Here is a 25,570-nt window from a genome sequence, read left to right on the forward strand (position 1 = left end):
AGTGATAATGCGGCTCCAAGAGCTGAGTGTTCTGTAATTCACCGGGAAGGTGACCTTTCGAGGCTGAATACCACTTGGTTGATCTCTAATTAGAATCTCGCTGCGAGTTTCTGAAATTTATTCTGACACATAATGACGTGGTGATTTAGCTTCGACGAAATATCGATGACGGCCGTCCTAATTTTATATATAATATCAAATTGTAACTGTATAGGAATTTTAATAGTCTTCTCACCTGGAGAATGAGACTCTTGAGCTCTTGATCGCTGAGAAAGGCCGGTTTGCAGTGTCCCTCTGTGTATGACGTGACAGCTCCGAGTATCGTCTTGAGATGCTGAACTGCCATCCTCAGGACCGTGAGCTTGTCGAGCTTGCGGGACATCGCGTGGCACATCGGCACCATGGACGACAGCTCCGTTATGTAGGTGTTCATCTTGTCCCTTCGACGCTTCTCGATCTCGCTGTGATTTTGCCTGCGCCAAGGAACCATTCGTACACTTTCGTCATTAACTGTTCGTTTTATAACGATGAAAAAAAGCGTGTTCAGATCACATAAGTAAATAATAATAGAATAAAAGCTTTGGAACGACTATCGGATGATTAAAAATGTAAAGCAGCTGTCGATGCAGCCTTGATCGCGCCAGTGCGTATCACGCCGTTGAATTGATACGCGCGCAGTCGTCAATTACAGAAACTTCCGAAGGACGCTAGCCTCCCGATGCCTCGAAAATTGCAGACGCGCGCGCTGACTGTCCGATTACTCGCTATTAAAATTCAATAATCCGTTCGCGATTGAAGTAACTGCGCACGTACACGCTGATGTATACGCGGCTGTTAGAATCGTTCTGTGTGAAATAATAATTCACTTTTCGATCGATCCAATGAAATCAGACGACTGAATTTCCCGCTCAATTCCAACGCATGAGACGATCGTGGAAATCGGCAGACAGCACTTCCGGTTTCAGAAAGAGGGCGCAAATCGCGTTACGGCCTGTAATCGGATCATAGGACATACGCCGAGACTAAAAATAGAAACGAGCGACCATAGGAATAATCTTTGGGGTGTGAGGAAGCCCCACAGGATGAAAATGTAGGTCAAGGTCGTCCATGCTTCCCCGATGTGCATCCGAGGGAAGGCCCCATGTGGATGTGCAATAAGCTTCGGTACGCGAGTATACAATTGATGTGTAATACTGCACGATGGACTATGCAAGAGTACATACGAAGACTCTGTTTTGCTGCGCGCACGTAATCCGCGCGAGATACCGCGTATTTTTTTTTTCAAACGATAAAATACTGATGTACAGCAGGAACATTCTGGCGATTCGAACTTGTGGATGTTTTTCTAATAGAGAAGTATCAGTAGCAATATAATCGCTGATAAGGAGTGAAAGTTGTAGATTGACTTACTTTTTGCTGTCGTCGTTCGACCGGACGGACTTGGCGTCATCTCCCTGGTCGTCCGTGATTTCGCTGCCATCACTAAAAAAATTAATTTTGAAACATTATAATGCGAATCATTGTAATATTCCAAGCCGAGACGACGATTCGGTAGAGCCATATAAATTTAAAGAGACTATAATATATATAGAAAGATACGACGAAGTGTTGTGCGGCCCGATTCCATAATAGACACACGTAAAATGAACTTTCACGACTTGATTTTTTAGTAAATTTTGGGACACTGAAAATTTGTAGGCTACTTTTGCATAATTTCCATCTTTGCCATCTGCCATGAAATTTAATTTCCAAGCCCTGTTTTTCTAAAAAGTTCTTACGAAGATCACCTTCTCAATACGCACCAGTCGGCCCCTCGAAATCAGAATATGCTAGCTATAATCGAATGCAGTGTGTAACGCTCAGTTCATTAGAAAAAAGGGCGCAAAACAATTAATCAACGCATCGTTACGTTATCAGCCGAGAGTTAATGAGTAGAGTGAGACGCTAATCTACGTCTCTCTCTCTCTCTCTCCCTCTTCGTCCCGTAACGCAGAGAGCTTCGGATGTTTATGAATTATGCAAAGAGCGAAAGCCACGATTACATCGATGCACGAGCCCCGAGAGTCTATCGCGATAGCCGATTAACGAAAAGTCGCGTTGCGCAACGCGTTCACTCTCCGTGTGTGCATGCATACTATACACGTACATAACATGTATACAGTGCGCACGAAAGTCGCCACCGATCTGGTCTATAAATTTTCGATTTTTTCCCGAGCCAGCTGTGTGCGCCGCTGTGGCCTGTATATGTGCTGCAGCAGCGCCGTAATGGATTTCTTCCTGTTTCGCAAAGTTATTATATGCGCTGGTACCAGAGCAGGCGCGCGTGTGTATTGTTCGTATAGGAGGCGAAGTTGTGCGCATTTTTTTCGACAAGTGTGCGCAAGCGGTGAACGTTGAATTCGAAAAGGTGAATGGGTAGTTTTGATGCCCGTGGGAAAGGCGCGAAATTGCTAATATGAAGGCTGACACATATAGTTGATTTGATTTCGGACGTGTGTGTAATAACGAATTTTGAATAAGTAGTTTACGCGAAGAAAGTTGCGAAACCGTACAAGACAGCGAGAGAGGGCGATTTTACAAGAAAGAAATATTTATGATAACGTCACGGGCGATTAAATTACGCGGAATAAGTCTGGAAACAGAGTATCATAATCCAGAGAGACTTCGATTGATGTTTCTGCAATTTTCAGCGGAAAATTGGTCGTTCGTATTAATACTACCAACTATTTGCCGCGATTTTCAATCAACCCCCCTTTACTCTCGCGCAGTCGCGCTATACGAAGTCTTGGAAAATCTCACTTGGCCTCGGTGCGCCGCGACGAAGTTCAAAGCTTCGGATCAAAGGGTTGACGCACACCTTGAGAGGCTCGCGATGGCTTCGTCAGGTCGGGTGGAACAGCTGTGAACGCGAAGGCGGAGGCTCGACTGTTGCGAGGTTTCACTTTACGCGGGTCTCGAGCTAGCGCCGCGAATCCGCGACTAAGAAATTCGAGAAACTTGGATAAAGGAATCACTTTCTTTTTCGTATTCGGTCTCGAAGCTTATTTGTTCAGCTCTCCTCAGAGCAGTATAATTATATCAAGCTCGAAACGTTAAGACTCACTGGCAGAAGAGCTTCCTCTTCTTCAAGCGCTGCTGCATCTCCTCGACGCTGCAGCTCCTATCGCTACCTCCGGGCAGCGGCGTCTTCTCCGACACCGCCGAGTTCCTGCTGTGATGATGGTGATGGTGGTGGTGATTATGGTAGTGTCGCCTGGAACCTCCGGCGCTTCTCTGCTGCTGCTCGGGAACCATGACAGTGCTGGCAGCAAGTGGCAGCCCGCTGCTCTCCATGCGCTGACACTGGCTACGGCTCTCGGCTGCCGAGGGGTTGCTGCTGCTGCTACTCTCGGTGCTCGATCGTGCCTCGCTCGCCACTACGAGGCCAGCACTCGGAGCTGGCACACCGCTGGCTTCCGCGCTCCCGATATTGCTGCCGCTGCTGCTGTTGTTGTTGTTGTTGTTGTTGTTGTTGTTGTAGTTGCTGCTGCTGTTGGTGTTGACGATGCTGGTGATCGAGAGGCTCGTGGTCGTCGTGCCGTCCGAGCGAGCGCCGGCCCCACCGGCCGAGAGACCAGCGTTGCCCGCGCTGCTCGGCTCTAGCTCGCCGAAGTACACTGTGGAGCACGGACTTCTGCGGGGAAAAGAGAAACTTCATTAGGATAATATCTATAAGCGGCCATTTTTCCCCCATGCAACGACGAGCTCAACGCGCAAAATTACTTATCGAATACCGAACGGTCGGGCTTCCGAGAACTCGGATTGTTGGCTGAGTTTCGCGAAAAGCGCGTGCGTCGAATATCTGATGGTGATTAAACAAAAGGATCGAACCATGTTTTCTCGACAAGTTTTCGTGAAACGTGACGGCAGTTTCAAGTTCGAACCGTCAATACTTCGAGTGCGAATATTTCAATTAGAAGTATTAATTACAGCATCTTTTTCACGATCACCATCGGTCGATCTTTCTCTTGCAAATAAATACATAAAAAGCATGTTACTCGAATACCCAAGCCACCCCTACCTCTTACCTCATAACTCCTCATACCAACAAAGACATCTCTCAGCATCCACTCTTACCATTGCAAACGTACAAAAATAAACGCACACCAACAAGCGTACGAGGAAACGAATCGCTCGCGTGTAGATATAGCCGCACTGCAGGAAAACTTAAAAGTCATATAGATGCGCCAAGGTCGACCGCTTATCTGCAGCTCGCTGCGCCCGAGGATATGACGAGCGCTCGGTTTGCCTCTTTTTTCCTCGAGCTGAGGCTCGATGATGTAACGCGCGCTAGCGATTAGCGTAATTTCATTTGGCCGCAAAAGTGCTCGCTCGAGAGCTTAAAGGTTACGGCACTGCGCCGGTATATACAGCTCGACGAGAAAGTCCGGAGAGCTTTAGCGTACAGCGACGATTACGATCGAGCGTTCGGCGATTCCCATCGCGATTAATTTTCAATTTGCTCGTAATCGACGCGATGAAAATTTAAATCGCAAATTTTCATGCTGGATATATTAGTTAATGGTTTCCTTCGTAAAAAGATGCAATCACAGGTATGTATGCACTGTGTGTTTTGAGCCAGAGCTGGTCGAGCGACGACAACAACTTCGGCGCAGTGATTCTATACCTAAATACTATGCGGCGGCGATGTTGCAGAAGGATTGCGTATACGTGACTGGGAGAAAAAAGTATCTCGGGGCACCGGAGGAACAATCGAAGGATATCTGTGTCGTAGAGTATAGAAGGTGCTACGTGACTTTTGAAGAAAGTGTCCCAGTATCAATAAAAGCCTTACTCTTGCACAGGCGTCAAGTTATAGTACGTCTGGTAATGGCTCTGCTGCTGTTGATGGTAGACATTGTGTCCCCCAGAAGAGGAGGTCGCCACAGCGGAGTAATCGGCCCTGGGCCTGAGCTCCTCGATGGAGATGAATTTCTGGTTCTCCTGATGCTGACGTTGCTGCTGCAACATTTCGCTGTAGCTGTGAGCCTGACTCTCCTGGACGACCATGTTGCTGCCGTAGACCGCTTATATTAGGTCCGTCGTGCCGTGGCTCTGATGATGATGACGCTGTGGGCGATGCTGAGGCTCGGCGACCACCGTCTTGGACGCCTCCTCGAAGCAGTCCGAGAACTGGTCGACGGCGCTGCTGTTGCAGCCGTCCAGCGAGATACCGCCCTCGTCTGCGAGAGAGATCATTGTCGTTGACGTTCTGCTTTTGTGCGCAGTTGTTTGAGAAGGTGAGGGGAGTTGATTTTCAAGTTTTGTGAAAGGCTCGAGAATTCGCTTATGATTTAAACAGCAACCATCACAGTGGACGAGTGTAGATTCGTACGTGTGAGAATCAAGCGAAAACCAAAGTAAACAATTCGAATTACCAGAATATCCATTCGTCTATAATGATTACCGTTGGCTAAACCATAATCTTTTTTCCTGCTGTTATTGTTTGAATTTTTTATTTCAAATGCGAATTTATTACGCGCAGATTTTTCATCAGTACAAGCTCCACAAGAAAAACGTTTTCGCGTCGATTACAGCACTGATCACGACATCCGTCTTTCAAATCTCAATAAATTTTTTCATTTCACCTGGATACACGAAGAATAGTTCCTGCACAAAAATGTAATTTTGAAGTATAAGCAAAAAAAAAAGAAAAATAGAGGAATGAACAAGTTCGAAAAAATTGCTCAACTGACGCATTCGTCTACACTTATCGATGTTTTATGGCCAAAAAAAAATGTCTACCGGTGTTATTGCCTTTTCGGTATAACTGTTAGATAATAGATAATAAATATTAACAGCCCGCGCGATTCTTTTCTCATATATACGGTCGAAAAGTGCTGCGATCGTTTTTACTTGTAAGTCAAATTCGATATAATGTACCATTAATCGTGGATTCTCGCCAGTTTCAATGCAGGTCAACCAAGTTTACGTAATGTCGATTAAAGCTAAAAACGCGCCGTTCGCCAGGTTGCTCAATTGCACACAAAACCCGTTTTGTCCAATTAGTCCAAGCAGGCTATGAAAATTCAGGGTCGATAAAGTCAGTTCGCAAACTCGTATGAAGCTTTATATGAAAATTGGAAACGCGCAAATCAAACGTTGTGCACAGCAAAGTCTTTGAAAAATTGACCGAAACCCGCCGGGTCTGACCGCATTCGAGCAGTTCTACTCGACCAAAGCTGGGATAAAAACAAGACCCCCTCACTTTCTCTCGCGACGATCGAAGAGCCAGGAAGACTCGCTCACCGAAAAGCCTGTACATCCAGGTAGCGGCGGATATGGCGGCATCATCGACAGCCTCGGAAAAGGGCCTCGAGCCTTCTGCCCCGTTGTCCTCCCTGCTCCGGGCCTCGCTGCGAGCCTTGCTTACCTCGCCGCGCCGGCTACAGGCCCCGACGCCCTCCGCCGAGACTCGCTTCACCGATGCTTCTTTTTTCTCACTATTCAGCTCTGTATTATCCAAACGACACACACACACACACTCGTCGGCCCCGAGGCTCCGTCACTTTAAGCTTTTCGTCGCACTTGTTGCAGCGCACAGATCACTAAGTATACGAGGACGGATATAGCTTATGTCGTTAGAATTTCGCCGGTGCGGTTGGACAGATTTGCGCAGCTTGTCCTCATGGTCGAAAGCTCGTCGTTCGCGGGAAGGATAAAAGCTTGAAAAGCTTCTTCGCACGACAGCAGCGCGCGCGCGCGCGCGAAGGTCTCTTGGCTGCACGCGATCACGAGAGCGACTGGTCGTGCGACCAGAAAGCGCGGGAAGGCCACGTGGTCGCGTGCGAGCCACGGGGCTCGCAGGTGGGAGTGACTGCAACAGGCGGCGAAGGAGGAGGGCTAACTCCCGCATCAGCCCCACTGCGACTGGACCATTGCGCGAGAGCCACCCCAGCCCCTGCTCGGAAGCGTTGAAAGGGGGAGTTGCTCCGCAAGGGCGCATGCGTATAGAAGACGAGCTTGCGCAGCGTTCGAAGAATTTCTTCGTTTTTTTTTGTACGGTGTGGTTGACCCGATGAACGGATTTCGTTCGAGGCTTGAAAGAGTCGTCGATTAAGAATATTACATCGGATAGTCGGGACTTTGGATTCCAATCGACGATGTCTGCGAGCTTGCGGAGGTTAAACATGCAGGTTTTGTCGGATATTACGACTGATGTTTGCTCTGGAGGATCGAAGGGTGACATGTGGACAGCACGTATGAGGATATGAGAAAAGTTTTTCCTCTCGACAGACGGACTATGCCTCTCGATGAGGACGTGGGGAATACGTATACGATCGGCGGGTATCAGTAATTGAAGCACATCAAACTTTTTTCTCGGTAATCCTCCTGTACAGATTTTTTTTAAATGACCATAACCGTCCAAAATCACTCGGATCCGTCATCGAGCTTATCATAGAGAAGCGAGCACCGACTGACTCGACATTGAATAATAATCGCGATGATCATTAAGTCGGGCTTATCTCGTGCAGGCAAACCGTCAGTGCCTTCGGTCTCTCTGGCCTCGTTAATTACTGCTGACGGCCGGCCGGCTTTGACACCGGTCGTTTGAAGTGCAATAGTGAGCCGTTACTCTCATGTGTACACATGTCGCCTTTATTAATTAGAGCGATGATGGCTGCAGTGTACCCCGTGGAAAATGTAAATTCTTCGATTTATTCCGTAAATATGCGGCCCTTTGTATTTGCGTCGCTGTTGCATCGACTTTGATGACCAGTCGAGAGGTAATCGATTTTCCACATTGTATCGTATATATTTTTCTATATTCTCGGCACTGATGCTTTCAGAGCTCACGTTTCATCCATGATTACCCGAGGCAAAGGTGACAATCTCGATTATTCTTCTCTGGTGTTTCTCCTCTCGGTCATTTCGGCCGCTCGCGACTGATTGGTAAAACGACACCGCTGGTCCTTCTGGTCAGCTCTGTGTTATTTCTCCGTCTCGCCGTGTTCTCGCTCAAAAGATCCTCCTTCCTTTCGCGAAGCCACGAACGTAGTGATAACTAATTTCCAGGCATTACAATATATCCTTGTATAATGAGACAACATTCACGCTTACGTAACAAACATTCAAAGTTCTCCCAAACTCAAGCATTGACTCACACGCCCACTTTTCTGACTGATCAGCTGTATTTGTAATGCACGTAAGACCGGAATTCTCAGTTTGGCATAAGCAAACGAAGCGGCGCGTGTTAACCACGAGGGCTTCCGCGTGCGGACGAGACATTGAATGTGTGCCTGTCCGCACGTGATGCGTCTCTCTCTCTCTCTCTCTCTCTCTCTCTCTCTCTCTCTCACGCAAGTGTCCGATGCGATGTATAGGCTTATTTTACAAACCCAGAAATGATATGTGTTCACGATGCAGAATCCGATTACCAACACCGCGCGGGGATGTCTCGCGTAAATGTAATAGACTTTTGCGCTGATAAAGTTTAATGATCCTATAGGCGAGGTAGTAAGCAAAAGAGAAAAAATTCACGCTATACCTTCAAACCTCGCTCGAAATCTCGACGTCTGGGCTTCATTGGACAGCTGCTGCGTCGTCCTCTGCGACCTGCAAACCACAAGATAATCTCCATAAAGATGAAAATTCATCCCAAACGACACGCGCGCAACAGTCAAAAGCGCGCTCCCTCTCGCAACTTTTCTATTTATAAATTATGCTCGCTCGCGCGCGCACACGACGACGTTTTTCGCTGCAACGACAGCTAGGCGCTCGCACTTTTATTTTCGAACTTTCTTTCCCCCTATATACGTCTCCTATTTATCGGTTATGCTGCTAAAACGAAAGCCCAAGTGCACACCTCGTGTGACACACGTGGAAAAGAAAGAACGGAAGACAGTGTTGGATTCGCTCGGCGGCGAATTTTTCGCCATCACGTGTAATAAGTAGCGCATGATTTATTTTCTGTGATGTTAGCATAAGCGCGCGTATACGGTATATCGAATGGACGAGGCGATATAAGGAGCAGGGCTATACTGTATAATATTATAGCTTTATACGTTGCTTTCGAAGACGAAGAGGCTGTAATGTAACTTGATCTTTGCGTCTGGTGAAAAATATATCGTCACAAATTAAGTATACTCGCGACTCGGAGAAAATGAGGTTTCCCGATCGAGCGTTTTTATCGCTTAATTGGCAGAGGCTCTCCTGCAGCAGTGTCTTTATTTTTACAATTCAGCGAGCAATTCACGCGATCAAATTAACGATCTGCCAATTATAAGGCGCGCGGTGTGTCTTATGGATTCGTTTCTTCGGCGTGTATAATTGGGCGGCGTCGTCGGAGATAATTACACTTCTCGATGTGTACATGCGATACCCGTCTTAAGAACTCGTTCAGAAATCAACAAATTTCAAATAAGCGGAATAAAAGAACTATATAGCAGCTCTGTTACTACGCGCCTCATCGTAGGTCAGCATCAAACGTACTGATGCCCCACCAATCCCATCTCCCCACCCCACCTCTGCAAGCTCGAATTGCGCAACTGCACATCATAATAACTCCCCGATATCCTCGATGCTCCTGGTGCTGTACAACCCTTCGTTACGCAAGTCTTATCGGGCTTGCGGCTGACGGATCATGGCTTGCCGATGACATGCTTCCACGTGCTGACTCGGGTATCTTCTCCTCTACAGCTCCTGTATATGCATACATACAATACACACATATATATATAGGTACATTGATAGATATCGATGCCGGGACGCGAGTTGATTGGGTTTTTTTTAGCTGGAATACTCATATAACGGGAATCACTTCTTTTTCACCCTTATATACATCATAAGTACTGCAAACTCCGTTTTGGTCGAAAACGGTGATCTTCTCGTAGCGTAGTATTTACCCTGGAACACTTACTTCTCGGCTTACGCGGAATACTGGACACAGAGGCGAGTGCACGCGCCGAAACAAAGCGCGTCAAAAAAAGCATCCGCCCGTACGTTTGCTCTTTAATTATATGCCGCAACGAGCTTTGTCCCCGCATATCAAATGGAAAAGAAGATTGCAGAGAAAATATTTGTCGCGAGGCATTGGAATTCCAACGAGACCGAAAAAAAAATCCAAACGACATCGCACATATAGGCATAGTATAACACAAGTCATCGCATACCGAGCCGCGCATGATTCGCTCGCGTCATCTTATGTATATAACTGTGTGACGCGGACTGCTGCACTATGCGCGGGTTGCGCAATAACGACACACCGTGAACTGAAAGAAGCATATACATGTATACTCGCGTATAGGAGGCAAAGACTCTGCGAGCGAAGCCTCTCGAGATCTCGTGCGCGCGAAATGCGAAGAGTCGCGTGATATTTTTCGCTCTCCGTTGCTCGCTTCGATTGAATCATTGTTATATAATGGAGCTGCGAGAGATTGACTTTTTTCCTTCTTTTATATACATTGCGCGCGTGGAAGAGAACCATTGATGGAAGTTGAAAGTTCGCAGCTTCAATTTTCAAAAAATGGAATAAACTGTTTTACAAATGGACAAAGTCAACGGCATCCGTGTGTGTGTAACGGAAGTTGGAAGCACGACGCTCGACGAACCATGAAAATCGAAGGTCAGAACACCGGCAACATACACCTCGTCGCGATGCAGTCATCGTCTTCTCGTCTGATGCACCGCACAGGCGGGCAGTGTCAAGGCCCCGCGTCGACGAACGCATTACGACGCGGTTCGCATACTCGCGGCGCTCTCAATACTGCACGTATATGTAGCTGTAGCTTACTTACACACACGACGGTATAATAGTCTTATCTTGGCTCCAGCGCACATGCGACGCTATATAATACACCAGCAGTTATGCAAATCGCGACGCTCGGCTTTCTCTACACTCCGAGTGTGTATGTGTGTGTGTGTGTGTGTGTGTGTGTGTGTGTGTGTGTGTGGCTTTATCGAATTTTATATTATACGTTTGTTATGTATTTCGACGTGATAATGCCGTCTGTGCCGGAGGAGAAGAGGAGTCTCGTTATCTCCTTCATTTTCGAAGATATTCAGCTCCTGCATTGTGACTACACCTTATGCAACGTTTCATAAGCAATTATCGCATCCTGTAAACAATGCTATTCTTCGCCATGTTTTGTTGATCCGGCAAATATAACGCGCCGACAACACCAGCGTTTCTGTGAATGCGCTCGGAAGACGTTGCCTACTGGAGTTGATTATCCGGACTATATATCGCGCGCACAATCGGTTTAATAATTCTTCAACATCGGCTCCATTTTGATTAAAGAACAAAAGCCGCTGGTTATATATGCCTGTATGTAGCGAGCCTATAAAGGCGCGTTTGAAAGTTTCGTTCGATCGCTATCGGCGCAACCGGATCACCTTTGCGCGGGCTTTTTTAAGATACGAAAGATGCAGACAGTATATAGCGCTATGTCACCGCTTGATTGGCTTGCCGAGAGTCAGTGCAACATTGCGCAATGTCGTTTGTTTGCTTTTATTCTATGAGAAATTCCGTAAGCCGTGTAGTACTTTAAGCGTTTTATTCGCGCTCAATATGCTTTTAATTTGCGGTACTCGGTGTTTAAGCACGGCGCTCGGAGAACAGATTTTGCATGCAACGAAGTGAGCGTAAAGTAAGTATAATTAGAGGAAGCGAGTGAATCCATCAATGCAAAAAGATAAAATAGCGAGTGTTCGTGAGAAAATGCAAGAATACGAGTAAGCATAATCATAAGAACAACGGACACATTGATAAAGCGATGAAAAGAGAATGAAAGAGCGACACAGAGAAAAGCTCGAATTCTGCTACTATATAAAAAAGAAAGCAATAATAGAAAACCTCTTTGCCTATACTAAAACTAGTCTCGTATAATTTTATTACAATGTCGCCATGGAACAACAGAAGAAAAATATCGCGTGCGCCATATCGGTGACTCCGATCTGCTCGGCGGGGTTCCACTTCTATAGAAGAAAACGCCGCTCGCGCGCAGAGATACACAAAAGCTCGCGCTGCTTTTTTCGCCTACTTTCCGCAATGACATTATCATCTGCGCGCGGCGTTAACGCGATTGCAAAATTGCTCGGAGCTTTCGATCAAGGTTGGAATGACGCGTCGAGGGTTGACGTAACGTAGTGAACGAGTTATCGACGAGATGGATAATATACAGAGAAGCATTATGTATATTAGCGCCGATATTTATTCCCTCGATCAGCATTGGAGTTATGTCAGCGCTATTTGATTTTTCAATTTTCGCTACTGTCCATCGCTAGAAACCTTGATGGATTTGCGACTGTGTGTCTCCTTGTTGCAAAAGTTTTATGGCTTACTTAGTGCTTAGTCCGCGCGGTAACTATATGTTAACGTGTGTGTACACTCGCTGTGCTGAGTTTAAGTATAATCTCTGATAACATGTATCCAACAGTCAGTTTTCGCATGAAACGACAATTGTACTTGTTGCTATATTGAATCAAGCTTTGGAGCACTTTTAACCCTACTGTATCGTAGAAAAAATTTTGCAAGTCCTCGTGGCTCATTCATTCGAGTCTAGTTTTCGCGATCTCGCCATAGTACGCCTCGCGACGTCGCATCGGCGCAAGTAAAGGTGAAGTACCTCGAAGCTTGCGAGTCGTCGGCTGCATCCTCGTATCGGTTGCTATCGTGCGACACGAGCGTGACGCAATCGCGAGTCGCGTGATGTACCGACTTCGAAGGTGTTTAAAGAAGCGCTCATTGTCGTTTAACAACCGCTGAACTGCTATAGCCAAGGTTGGATTCTTGCGACTATCTACTCTTTGATTCGTCGTTTCTTGTGTGTGTTGTGATATAGAGCTTGGGAGAAGCTTTTTTCAAGTTTTGAGAGATTTGCGAGACTGAAACTTTTTTTTATAACTATATATAGAAACAACTATTAGCTCATTAAATGCACTTAATAATATTCGTGAAAAATGATGCACGTGTAGCATTAATGTATTTTGAAAACGTCATTATTGGAGGCACACACGTGTAGAAGCGTTTAACAACTGTAGTGCGGCGATAGGACTTTGAAAACGAACAACACAAAAGTGAAAACTGCAGGAAATTTTGCCTCAACTATACGCGCGAACGCTTGTACGAAATTATATAAAAGCCATTTTTATTTTGTGATCGATTTCATTAAAAAAAAAAACGACATCACCCGATCAATCTATCAGTAGATCAAATGATGTCAAATTGTTTTTTGTTTCTTTCTATGTCCAAGTATATCGCTCACGGTGTATCGATAATATCGTCAATGACTCACATAGCGCAAAGAAAAACAACAATAATTGGTAGGGCGTTTTTTCTTCGATTTATCGAATGGAAATGGAAATTAAAAAATCAAATTCAATCACGCACACGATTCACGATAAACGCGTATAATCGTCGGACACGACGTGCTTCAATCGATGCGGTATAATGGATGAATTTGATATTCATATGATTCCGGGGAGTGATCCGTTTGTAGGCATCGACAGACAGAATTACGCCTTTTTTTCTTGCATTGCAATACGTTGAGAAGCGAATTTTATCACGAGACTGCCATAAACTGGCTACTGTTTGAAGCGATATATACATATACAGGTATTGAGAGTTCAATGCGTTTTTCCAACTATTGTAGATATAGATATGGATGTTTAAGGATTTCGTTCTGTTTACTTGATTTAATTTGTGAAATATAATTTCTATTTTTTAGTGATCTAATTTCAAGTGAGAATCTAAGCGACTTTTTTTGACACTATTGGGCCTATATACATATAGGTATATGATAGTGTTCTCAAAAAAAGGCAATTTATGGCGGTGACATTGAAACATATATAGGAATAAATTGCACGTATACTCCTAAAGTCAGACTGCTATTTTTTTACATACATCATGTATGCTAAAATAAATCTATAAAAAAAATGCATTTTCAATAAGGAAAAATACGCGAATTGCAGATAAAGCTATGCGTGAAAAAAAAAACAATTTCGAGTTTTTGTCGTTTTACGGCATGAATAGCAAACATCTTTCCTTTCTGAAAAAAAGTCGACGATGGAATGAATCACAAAACGCGTCCCTCCTAGCATAAAAATCTAAGAAAGCTCGACCCTTCGCTCGACGAGAAGTGAGGGGATATCCCAGAATTACGCAATGGCAGTCTACAGTCGCAGATGTGTCTGACGTACAATGGTACACGCGGCGATCAGCGACACTAATTATTTATGTAAGAGAGCGTCGCTTCCTTACAATCACCCCTCTTTGGGATTTACAAGCGGGTCTTTGAGATTTCTCCCCCTCTTATTGTGTGTTGTCATTTTGAGAGACGCTATTTTTTTAATGACGATTGGACAGCTGTTGTCATGAGCGATATAAGCAGCTCATGCAAATCAATTCTGTTATAGTAGGTACAATGTAGTTAAAGACTATTAAGTCAGTATGAAAACTGACTCAATGCATGCAACAATAACACAAAACTCAGTTGCAGTTATGTCATAAGCGACCCACAAAAAGCAGGGAAAAAGAGGCAGCCTTTATATATACACTCAACGCGCAGATTGTGGTGCGAGAAATGAGAATATTCCTATGCGCCACCTGTCTTCGTCAGCCAGAGACAGAAAGGCCAGTCCAAAACTCTTGGCGCCATACTGCAACGAATCATAATTTGCTCGCATACCGATAAAGTGGCCGCTGGACATAAAAGGCTCGACAGTAGTCGGTGTCCTATACCGATTATAACGGCGCCGGTTTTTATCGCGACGCGATCTGCTCGCCGATCTTAATTCTCCGTATACGAGGCGTTGCTCGAAGACTCGAGATCGCTACTGCGGTTGATGGTAGTAATTGCGCTTTTTCGGAAAGTTAAACAATGTCTTTTTTACTTCTCTTTTTTCAAATTCGTTTACAATATACTATATAAAGCACTGATAAAAGTGCTATAACTCCAAGAATCGATCACTACAACGAAACAATATCGAAACAATCATAAGCAAACGTGTAAAAACGTTGCGGTGAAAAAAAAGTAAATGGTGATCTATGAAATATGTATCGCACAAGTTACGATACGCGGTCTGCAACGATCTGCTGCGTCGAGACAATTCGCATTCCGCGTCTCTCTTATTGAACCTGCAGCCATCTTTTTCCAGAGATAATGAATGAAACATTTGAACGCGCGGATAATGCCAGCAGTGTCCACTTAAACAAACTTACGAGAAAAGACGTGTTCGGTTTCGGTTGATGCGGATTTTGCCTATCATTCAAAGGATAAGAAAAAGCTATAGCTACATGGATTTTCAATACGAAAAGCGTATTCGTTCGTTCGTCAAAAGGCAATAACAGCTCCACTTCGACCCGTAGCCTGTTCTCGATCCAACTCTGCATTTGTTAAATGACCGCGCCATAGGCTGTAGGACACGCTACATGCGCACTTACTATACTACACGCAGATTGAAAACACGGGAAATTATTATACGCTCGCGAACAGCCGATCTTCTGAGAGATAGGCGCAGAGCGAAGTTTTCTGTCGCATACTGATTTGCCTGGATTTCAAATCGACCGGGATATATTATGGATTTGCATGAGAGACAGAAGCTTTATCGACTGGTGACTGATTGAGAAGTTTTGAGATCTAAGTAGATATTTTAAGTAGAAAAAGTCGCTTATGACGAATTATACTCCCATTGTTAAAGAACGAAATTCTGCTTAGACCTACAGATCAAATACGCCGTGCGGCAACGTTTTCTTGCAACTGCAAGTCAACGCTTTTAGTTTATTACTTTCTACACCACCATATACGGGGCGTTTTTGCAAAGCCTGCATACGCGAGCGCTTATTTTCATGCATATTTTCAATTATCCGTGTGGTATGGTTGTAAAAACTTGGTATGAATTCGTACTTTACGGTTAAACGTCAAACGACTTCATGACGTCGTTTCGAGGTTTGCCCAAAGTAAATGACAGTCGTCAGGAAACGTTGATTACTTGCTGCTGAATTTTGAGAATTTACTAACAAGATAAATTAAATAATTTAAATAAATTTTAAATGCAACACTCATCACAATGTTGATAAAATATTAATTTTTTATAAAGAAGCAAATTAATCGATTAGTTATACTGCGTCGAACATGATTGTAATAATCATAAAAACTTTACAACAAACAATGGAAAGAAAGAAATCAAAGTAGAAAAAAAAACGGTTTCGTGGCTGTTTCGTCGACCACGTAATATTATTAAAAACCTAATGCAATGAACCGCACTGAGAGCGATAAAACGCACTAAAAGGTACACTGAAGCCTCCGCTCGTCGACATCATCGGCCAGAAAGCGCAGACACGCGCGAAAAACGAGACGAGCCGTGTGTATGGCGCACAGTGACATTAAGTCCAGCTCCACATCGTGCAGTGAAAAACCAAGATTTAGAAGAAGACACGTACGAGCTACATGCGTACACAAAACGCATTCGCAAACAATAATATTCGTATGCATGCATACTAGAAAAATTGGCCGTTTCCTTCGACTTTTCCGCACAAAATTACATAACGTTATGTAACCCGAGAGCGATCAAAGCGTGCACTTAAAAAGGTAATATTTATTTTAATCGACGTAAATTTTCAAGCCGTTGCCGAGCGTCAAAGCCGGCGTCATCGTTTTTTATCGACTACTAATGTATTTGATATGCCGTGACGTCACTAGTGCCAGTAATCAGATTTAAAAAGCTGAAGGATGAGTTTCGTGTACGAGCGTGGATGTGCCTTATATACATCGAAGAAGTATTATAGCCGATTTTCTTTTCAATCGTTGAATAGAAAAATCTCCATCAGCCCCAGGAGACTTCAACGAACACGAAAAACTCAGCGACACGATTCTCTGCGCTCAGAATATAACACGTCCAGCAGTAGCGGCGACTCGGCCGTTCGATTTTTCCGACGACATTGTACGGATTCCCTGTAGTGGTGACCTTGCGCGCAAAGAAATTTCACCGGCAAGAACTCGAAGACGATAAAATAATAAGAATTCGATGATAAATCGCGATTCCGCTTGGTTATGCGTCGTGGCTTTCGTGAAAATTGTGTAACGACACTTACGGCAGCGCAGTGTTATTTCAGCAAAAATGCGATCGTACGAGTCGGCTGTTATTTTTTTTCTCCTCGAACGAGGAAAACGAAACGAAAATAAAAAGTTCTAGCCGGCGTTGCGATCCGACGACAATCCATGCAGCGAAGGCTCTTCGATTTTATATATACACCAGGAAAAATCGTCTCTCACCCTTGATCCGATTTCAAAGTTGACTCAAGGCTCTTTTACTCTAACACTTAGACGAAGAAAACATCCAAACAATCGCGAGTACGATATCGTCGAAAGCTCGGCGCAAGCTCGCGCTCGGCAAAGTCCCCTAACATACATAAACATCGAGCGCTCATTATCATAGATCAGCTCTTTCGCACAGATAAGCGGCAAAAAATCAGAAATGCGCATCGACGTGTATTAAATGTGTACATATATAAATGACAGTCGGGACACGCACTCACGTTCAGAACAGGAGAAGGCGCAACAGGTCGCCGGTCCTCATAGCTCCGACGTCTATGTCGCTGCGGACGATCCTTTGGTTAACAATAACGATGTGTGTGTGTGTGTGTGTGTGTATATTCGAAGCACATGTAACATACGCGACACGCGTGTGGCTTCCCTCACTGCCACGAGTATTGTGTACAGCACGTTTTTTATTGTACACGACGATAAAATTTTCAGAGGCGAATAATATTCGTCCTGGATACGCGAAGAAACCGAGAGAGAATATTATAAGCACGAGCGGGAGAGCGCACGTCTCGAGGAAGAAGCACACGTACAACGACTGCTCACGCGCGCGCAAAGCAGAGACGAGAGCTAAACGAACGAGCGTGTGTGTCCGTGATAGTGGTGTGTGCATTAAAAGAGAGAGAAAAATGCGAGTCGTCTTGCATACCGAGCGATGCACATGCACGCGTGCTGCAGTTGCGGCATGTTCCTATACGGTGGCAGCACCTTATGGATCTAAGCTTTATACTGGCAGGAGAGCTTGCGTGCAGTAGGCTGTGGTGTCCGATCGAATGAGTGCTATTTTCACTTGTGTTATTGTTAAGGATGATGAAGATGAGATGTTGGTACTGTAATTTAAATTTAAATATCAGAGCTCGTTATTAAAGTTGAATTTGAATGAATTGATTTTATTGCGTTTCAATCGATAAAATAAAGGGTATCTATTTACGTGAGAAACTATCCACGTCAGCAGTCTGTGTCTAAAACACGTTATATTAATCTGTCAAAGCTTTAACTGTAAAGCTATTCCACTCATCGTCAACTTCAGACCATCAGCATGAAGGCTCACGTGTATTATTGACGTTTTGTAGATGAAATTTGTTCGAAATAAAAAAGTTTCCATCCTTTACCATTTCCTTAAACATGAAATCGAAAATAACAGACATAAAAGTAAGATGTTAAATGCAGATTTCTATTGTATTTGAAATATTTATCTTCATATTTTTACAAATTTTTCTAACAATTAGGTACTATGTATGAAATGTAATATTTATACATTTCAGTTTCGTCACACATAAACATTATGTGCATTATTTTAAGAAGAAACGTTTAGGTACTTAAATGAAGATCTGATCGCCGATATGGTCAATCGGCATTTGCACAATTCATGATTAATTAAAAAACTAAAACGCGCAGTTGATTCTCTCTCTATCTAGAGCATAATTAATATCATAAAAATACCAATAAAGTATAAGTTATGCTTGTAACACTGGTCTCTCGTGTTTTCCTTGTAAATTAACGTTTGCTGCTGAATAACCTGTGCCTCCCTGAAATAATTAAAAATAATTTTTAATATCTTGTTGTATATATCATTTTTTATCAATTTCAATCATAGTCATTATATTTTAATTACCCTTTGCAGAGGAATGATGTCCTCTTCTGTCAGTTTTGAGTTATCTAATGGATTGATCCAGTCTTTTTTGATAAGCTTTTCCACACATTCCATTGTAACCACATCACCACTGAAATGCAAAAGAATAATACTAAGGAAATGCTTTGGATGTAATTAAGTATGTAAGGATTGAGCTATTGAATCTTACGTGGTCCTAAGAACAGCACATGGAGTACTATTACTTAATATATCATGAGTGATTGGGCACATGTATCGAGCAGTCTTGACAATTAATGCTTTCTTGTCATCCGGATCCTTTACTTCGGTAAATTTAATAGGTAAAAGATCTTTCATTTTGAGAATTTTTCCACTGACTGGGCAGTATATATTTTTGTCTGGTTTTTCTAGAATCATTTCCTTCGATTCGGGTGTTTTTGAGGGAATCCAGAAACTGGGTAATTGCTTGTCTCGCCCATTGCTCATGTTCGACACGGATGACCCAGCAGCCTCTTCTTCTTGCTTTGCGGTTTTCTTGAAGACAATAGTTTTCTCTGCCTTGAGGAAATTTTGTAATTTTTCCAGCTCTTCATTAGCAGTCTGCTCTTGAGAAGTTTCCTGAATTAAAAACATAATGTATGAATAAATAAAGAATTATAAACTAATGTAAGTGATCCATTAAAAAATACTCAACTAACCTCCCGCTTTTTCTTTTGCTTTTCATATTCTTTCAGTTTTCTCGCGTACTCCTTTTTCTTTGTTAAGAAGTACTGCAGTATCGCCTCCTTGTCGAACAAATAACCATCCTTTCTGTAACAGATTCAGAGATCAATTAATTTGCATAAAATAGAGGTAACAAAGAATTAAATGGATACTGGTAAAATTGAAAAATTCCAAACCAAACTTACGTTATTACTGGGTCTCTGCAAGGCTGCAAAGACAAACAACAACAGTCAAAGTCCCTCAAAGAGTCCTTTCCAACTCTTTGGCTGTTTGTACCGTATCCTGACGCTGCTGCATCTTTTTTCTTCTCATGGTAGGTATAAACTGCTCCAGCCGTACAATTTCTTGCGTGGCGCGTCATTTTGTTTACACGGAAATGTTAAATCTTTGACAGATTACCTCTGCTTGGTGCCTTTTGGAGATTACCAACTCTCCTAACCTAATTCTTATGCATATCCTGTTCACAAATTACGATACTTCAAAACAAACAACGTTACTATCCGATGGCTGGACTCCCACTGAATACTGTAAGTATGCTGACTGACGACTGACGGTAAGATTCGAACTTATACGGCTCGTTAATAGACGTGGTGTTGCCGGATCGAGAGTGGGGCAGCTATAGGTACACTTACTTATAGTGCAGGACTGGCTGTCAATGCTGTCATCAGGCGGGGGACGCTAATCTGCTTTACCCTCCTACGTGGACTGACGCCACCTAGTGACAAAATTACATGCATTTATTGTGTATAAGATGTGTATGTGTGCACATATAATTAATAATTACATACATATACAGATATAGTTAACAGTTGTGCTATGATACTCATACTAAAACTGCCTTTTATAATTTGTTACTGACTAAATCTACTTGTCTTATCAATCGTAGGTAAGGTAGAGCATGCCTGATCTAGACATCAATGTCAGTATTGTTATCGGTTGAGAAAAGTACATGTCCCCATGCAACTCTGGAGGATTCCAGCAGGTGGCTTGTCTGGAAAAGTTTAAATTAAACCTTGAACGTTTCCCCTTAACATAAATAAAAACATTGTAAAAATTAACGAATAAAACTGGCATTTCGAAAATAAATAGAAAATATTTTGCGTTGCTGATGAGAATTAACGCCGTTTCCTAACTAAAAAAAAATTGAAATTGACAAAAATAAAAACATCGTATTTTCAACACGTACTAAAAAAACTTCTCGAACAATCAAGTCAGCGCGTGAAACTCATAGAGCTCGAGCAATAAAAGCATATAATCGTACGGGAAAGCACGAAAGCGTGACGAAAATGGCAAAGTTAATCGGGCATCGGCCAATCAGAGCACCTTTCGATTTTCCTCCAATTACGCGCGACGCATACGCTCCATAAACTCACATCTGTACGATTATACCTCGACCTATACTCGAGTGTGATTAGTAGGTATACACAAAATCTCGACGTTATAAATATAGCGAACCATCGAACTCGCAAGTTCTGTTTGCTCGGCCGCGGGAGCATAACGCGACTGTCTACCTATAATATCGTTCATCGGAAGAAAAAATTTCGTATACGTGTATGTACACATCTTGCATACGAATAATTTGTTTTCCTTGACAGTAGCGTCGCTTTACTTGAGAAATCGGTCGACAGTGATCGAAGACGACAGTGGTGTAACGAATGAATTCGGCGAGCGGTGCAAGTGATTTTCGTGTGAAGTGAGGTTATAAAAGAGGGGTGCGAATGATGTAAACAGTGACGACTTGGCCGTTCGGCGGTTTTTACGCTGAATTCATATTGCTTCTAGAAAAATATTCTCAGCGTGCATCGTGTCTGTGTGTGCGTGTGTGTGCCTGTGTATACGATGATACTTCAGAAGTGAATTTATTGTTGTGTTCTCTATTTTTTGCCAGTGAGTCATACTTATATCGTTAACGACTTTTTCATATTTCTGCACAGTCAAGACACTCCGGAGCTGCTTTTTCTGCTTACAAACCGAAAACGTTCGTTTTTTTTCTCAACGTGCAGCGCACAGCAGAGCAAAACAGTATAGCGAATATCCTATATACGTTACATCGGGCACACCATAAAACGATTTTAATATCTCAAAGATACCGTGTAGTTTTTACGAGCGTCGTGTCAGATTCGTAAACGTTTTTGCGCCGAAAAAAATTATCCAGTCTCAACTGGTATAAGCCACCTCGAGAATACGAAGAGACTCGCTGAGAAGAGCTGCATAAGAATTGTAAAAAAAGCCTCGCCGTACAAGTATTTTATATGGATTGCAAAGATTGCGCTACGCGACACACGATGATTCGATGATCGCTGACAGATAATCGAGCAGAGAATTTAAATCGGATGACAGGCAGTGCGAGTAAGTACACAAAGGACACTTTATTTACGAAAACATCGCATTATTCGCACTCCCCCCCCCCCCTCTTTTTGTGCGAGACCCCGAGTATAAACATTTCGCACAGCGCCGGAACAGCCCGTATTCTCAGAGTTTGTTTTCATATCGGTTTTTACCCTTCATTGACGCGCTCACTCGGGCCATTGTAATCAACTGCGCGCGATAATGCATCCAGTAGCCGTGGATTTTCATTGTTTTCTTACGGCCTTTAACAATACAATGCCATGATTATTGACTCGGTTAGTCAGGGCTATTATTTTAAAAGTAAACATTGGCCAATATTTTTCGTGCAGGGTCGCACGTTTATTCGAACAGGCGTAAAATGCGCGTAATAAAAAATTGCGCGACTTATATGCTCACATCGTCAAATTCAAAACAGCAATAAAATCTCTTTCGCTACGATGCCAATAAAAAAAAATTAAAACACCAGGGTCGTCTGGCTCAGAATTTTCGTTCGGTGCATAAAACCGTACGTATATACAGCCAAAGGCGATTCGTCCGCTCAGGTTTATCGGGCATCTGTAGCAATATGCGCGCGTTTCGTTGCTCGGCGTAGCGAATCGGTAACTTTGAATACCAATTGGCTTATCAGCTCGTTGCGCGAGCGCGACTCTTTTTAGAGCTACACTGCATCTGGGACCGTCACTCGCAACTTCTATAATCGGATCGACTGCGATACGAAGGATAAACTTTCGTTCAGACTGTACAGCGCTCTTTTTGAGCCTGTGCACACGCTGTAAATTGCAATAATTATATGACTCTTATTTTAGTCGCAGAAAGCTCAAGGGAAAAAATCACGAGTATAAAATTGTGGAAATAATTGAAATCACGCGTAGCCATCAGCTCGCTCGAAATAACAACAATTCAGTCGTATTACGACGACCGATAAATTAATGAATTTCCTCGAAACCCTACCTACCTCTCTCTTGGGTATAAAAAAGAAAAAAAAACACACAACAGAAAATTTACCGCCGACGAAGCATAGTCTCAACGCCAGAGCTAACGGACGTCTTTACGAGTCACGTTTTTCTCCTCTTCAAAATCATCGTCGTACACACTGGTCATAGTTTTTCGAGACCCGGCGCGTGTGCAGCGCTCGACACATCTCAATTGTCCAACGTGTAAGCGCACGTGAAATAAGCACAGCGAGAGGAGTCGTTGTTTCGCGCGCGTAATTACAAGAGCGGGAATTATGAGCGCTCGTGGCAGCATAAGCGTCTTCGGCGCCGCTTTTGAATTTCGCGCCTCGCTATCTGCGGGGGAAAAAGTCGTTAAACAATTGCAAAGATTGCCTCGCGAGTTGCCCAAAACCATCTCATTGCGGGCGCGCGCGCGCGCGATTTTCGGAGTAGTGTAATTAGGCACTGGGGTGTACGTGTACGTGTAATGTAAGCGCGTTATAATGATATTTTTGGCTCGTCGTCGGCGGCGAGAGGCTACGTTTACAAGCACATTAGGGAAGTTTCAATTTAGTTTAATAAACTCGCACGAATGGAGAGAGAGAGAGAGAGAGAGGAGAGGCACACTCGGATGTGTTTGCCGCGAGCGAGCGCGTATCGGACAGTGAATTCGGTTTAATCTCGAGTCTAGTAGCTTTTTCTCTCAAAATTCGACCGGCTGAGAAGAAGCGAGAGAAGTTCGGTACTTTCTTTATATTGTTGGTCGGAGGTGTAGAACTGTGTTAGTACTGAAACAATTCTTTGGTCGATACGTTGAATGGTAATTTATTTCAATTGTAAACGCATTGCACAAACTTTACAGAAATCAACAAATCCCCTCGAAGCTCAAATAGCGCAACGGCGAAAATTCTGTCGCGAATCAGGCGGTCAACGTGTGCGACGCTCTCTCGCGCGGACCTCCTTGCGCAAGCTCACCGCGCGCGCGCGCGCATATCATGTCTACATGCGCCTCTCTTATACCCCAATCGTCTATATATACACCCATATAAGCGCTTAACCGGTGTCCTTACAAGCTGAACCATGGCCTACTTGGGGGCCATATCGCGAAAAGACACACATCAGGACTCGTTCTGCGTTGCGCATAAATAGTTACCTATATCTTCGCCGATCGATGTGTATTGGGATTTGACTCGGGAATTCGACTCGCGTCTTATTCATGGAGGATCTCTCAAGAGAGAGAGAGAGAGAGAGAGAGAGAGAGACGACCCTCGCCTTCGCGCGCGAGGCATGTCGGGATTGTATTTGCATGTGTTCGCGAGAAGAGAAGTAGAGACGTGCAATATAGAGGCTGAAAAGTGGAAATTTCCGTGCGAGTGAGGACGAGGATTTTGGGAACAGGCTTTCAAATATATAGTATTCTAGATAAGAGAAGTTTATATTTGTTTTCGGCTGCAGGAACAGTGCAAATTTTTGCGATAAGCTTTGTAGAATTTGACGTATCAAAATTGAAAGTATAATTTTTGTTTCTATCGCGCCGGTTCTAGTAATCCTTGTGATTTATTACTTTACGTCAGTGAAAGTATATTTTTATGGTACAGATTTATGGCCATTCGTAGCTTTTTAATAATAAATGATTAGCCAGTGCAGGAGTCAGCTTTTTTTCTAACATTGATCGTAATAGAATCTTTCCTTTATATTTGTTCTCTAAAGCTGCACGCATACGAGGGCATAATCTAAACGCTAATGGATTCTTTCAATCGCAAAGCATACATAAATACAAAGTAAGAGCTGTAACGAATTCACGATGCATCTTTCCTTTATATGTATATACATCTTGCACACTTACACGCATACTTTTCGTAAGCTTTCCGCTTCTCCCTCTCTGGCTTTATAAATTCGTATATACGTACAACGTTGTGCCAAACCAACTGAAAAAGTCAGGAGCCCTACACCTGTTCGCTCGATCGAGCAGTCGAGTGATTGATAGCATCCGATCATTCTCAAGACTCAATTGGTCGCAAGGCTGATTTCACGCAGCTCGTAAAAATCTTCACCCACAAAATAATAACTCGTAATTCAGTTACAAATACACGCTACTTTAACACCCGCATTAAATCCACGCCTGATTTATCGTTGCGCAACGTAAAATGTGTCCACCAGCTCTCGTTTTTCACCGCGCGTATACCCATCCATACATCCATGCGCGCAATTACACTGGTCGTTAAGAGCTCCGTATAATATACAAAATCTTTCGCTGTATGGCCGGGAGCACGCGCCGAAGATGGGAAACGGTGTAAATCAGGGAATTTTCGACGTGGAAATTGGCCGTGCTTCGCTTTTATTGAGTCCGCGCGCGACACACATCGTCTCCGATTCTCTCTCCGAGAGTTATTACCGTCGTTTGGCGGACTCGATGAGCATGAGTTCCTATAATACGTGCGCGAGTATTTATTGTTGGGCACATTATATGTTTTTAAAGTTAACTGGTTTACGCTGGTTCTCGGAAGTCGCGCTAATTACACTCTGATTTTTTTGTCATTTCGCGTTGGGCGCAGCAATTACTTACTCGAGAGTTCGATGTGCAGCATAAACTGCAAACTTTTTCAACATAGAGGGTGATCAGAAAGAATATTTGCGATCCTTCAGACTTTCGAGCCTCTCCTCAAAAGCTC

General features: G+C 43.6%; 3 protein-coding genes and 1 long non-coding RNA gene across 10 annotated transcripts in view; 2 read left to right on the top strand and 2 right to left on the bottom strand.

Moving 5' to 3' along the window:
• The window catches only part of LOC100118796 (protein cycle), a 28,801-nt gene extending 10,929 nt beyond the window's left edge, over positions 1 to 17,872 (bottom strand). For 3 of the 6 annotated variants that reach the window (XM_008217583.4, XM_008217573.4, XM_031926045.2), the window contains exons 1-5: positions 6,289 to 6,906; positions 4,835 to 5,222; positions 3,104 to 3,673; positions 1,411 to 1,482; positions 236 to 473 (exon numbers count right to left, since the gene is read on the bottom strand). In XM_008217583.4, the coding sequence (XP_008215805.1) occupies positions 236 to 473; positions 1,411 to 1,482; positions 3,104 to 3,673; positions 4,835 to 5,049 (1,095 nt within the window). In that variant the 5' untranslated portion in view covers positions 5,050 to 5,222; positions 6,289 to 6,906. Of the gene's footprint in view, positions 1 to 235; positions 474 to 1,410; positions 1,483 to 3,103; positions 3,674 to 4,067; positions 4,088 to 4,834; positions 5,223 to 6,288; positions 6,907 to 8,527; positions 8,596 to 17,511 lie in introns of those variants that run through there. The other 3 variants (XM_032599587.1, XM_032599589.1, XM_031926042.1) reach the window with 3 other exon arrangements.
• Positions 17,873 to 18,029: 157 nt separating this feature from the next.
• On the top strand, positions 18,030 to 18,670 carry LOC116416745. The gene is made up of 2 exons (XR_004227086.2): positions 18,030 to 18,127; positions 18,219 to 18,670. It is a non-coding gene; the product is annotated as an uncharacterized LOC116416745 (long non-coding RNA).
• On the bottom strand, positions 18,302 to 20,600 carry LOC103317832 (nitric oxide synthase-interacting protein homolog). Of its 2 annotated transcripts, XM_031926085.2 has the most exons (7): positions 20,403 to 20,600; positions 19,800 to 20,329; positions 19,590 to 19,701; positions 19,103 to 19,509; positions 18,916 to 19,024; positions 18,744 to 18,829; positions 18,302 to 18,418 (listed from the first exon to the last, which is right to left on the bottom strand). In XM_031926085.2, exons 2-6 carry the CDS (start codon positions 19,973 to 19,975, stop codon positions 18,758 to 18,760), a joined length of 876 nt encoding a protein of 291 aa, XP_031781945.1. In that variant the 5' UTR covers positions 19,976 to 20,329; positions 20,403 to 20,600; the 3' UTR covers positions 18,302 to 18,418; positions 18,744 to 18,757. The 2 variants fall into 2 exon arrangements, with proteins under 2 accessions (XP_031781945.1, XP_016843984.1); XM_016988495.3 differs by lacking the exon at positions 18,302 to 18,418 and having other exon boundaries at positions 18,454 to 18,829.
• Positions 20,601 to 21,004: 404 nt separating this feature from the next.
• Positions 21,005 to 25,570, top strand: part of LOC100118721 (UNC93-like protein) — a 64,253-nt gene continuing 59,687 nt past the window's right edge. The window contains exon 1 of the mRNA XM_003424966.5: positions 21,005 to 21,963. The gene's annotated coding sequence lies outside the window, so the exon portion shown is untranslated. The remainder of the gene's footprint in view (positions 21,964 to 25,570) is intronic.

The sequence above is a fragment of the Nasonia vitripennis genome, chromosome 1 (assembly GCF_009193385.2).
Source record: "Nasonia vitripennis strain AsymCx chromosome 1, Nvit_psr_1.1, whole genome shotgun sequence".
NCBI classification, from domain to species: Eukaryota; Metazoa; Arthropoda; class Insecta; order Hymenoptera; family Pteromalidae; genus Nasonia; species Nasonia vitripennis.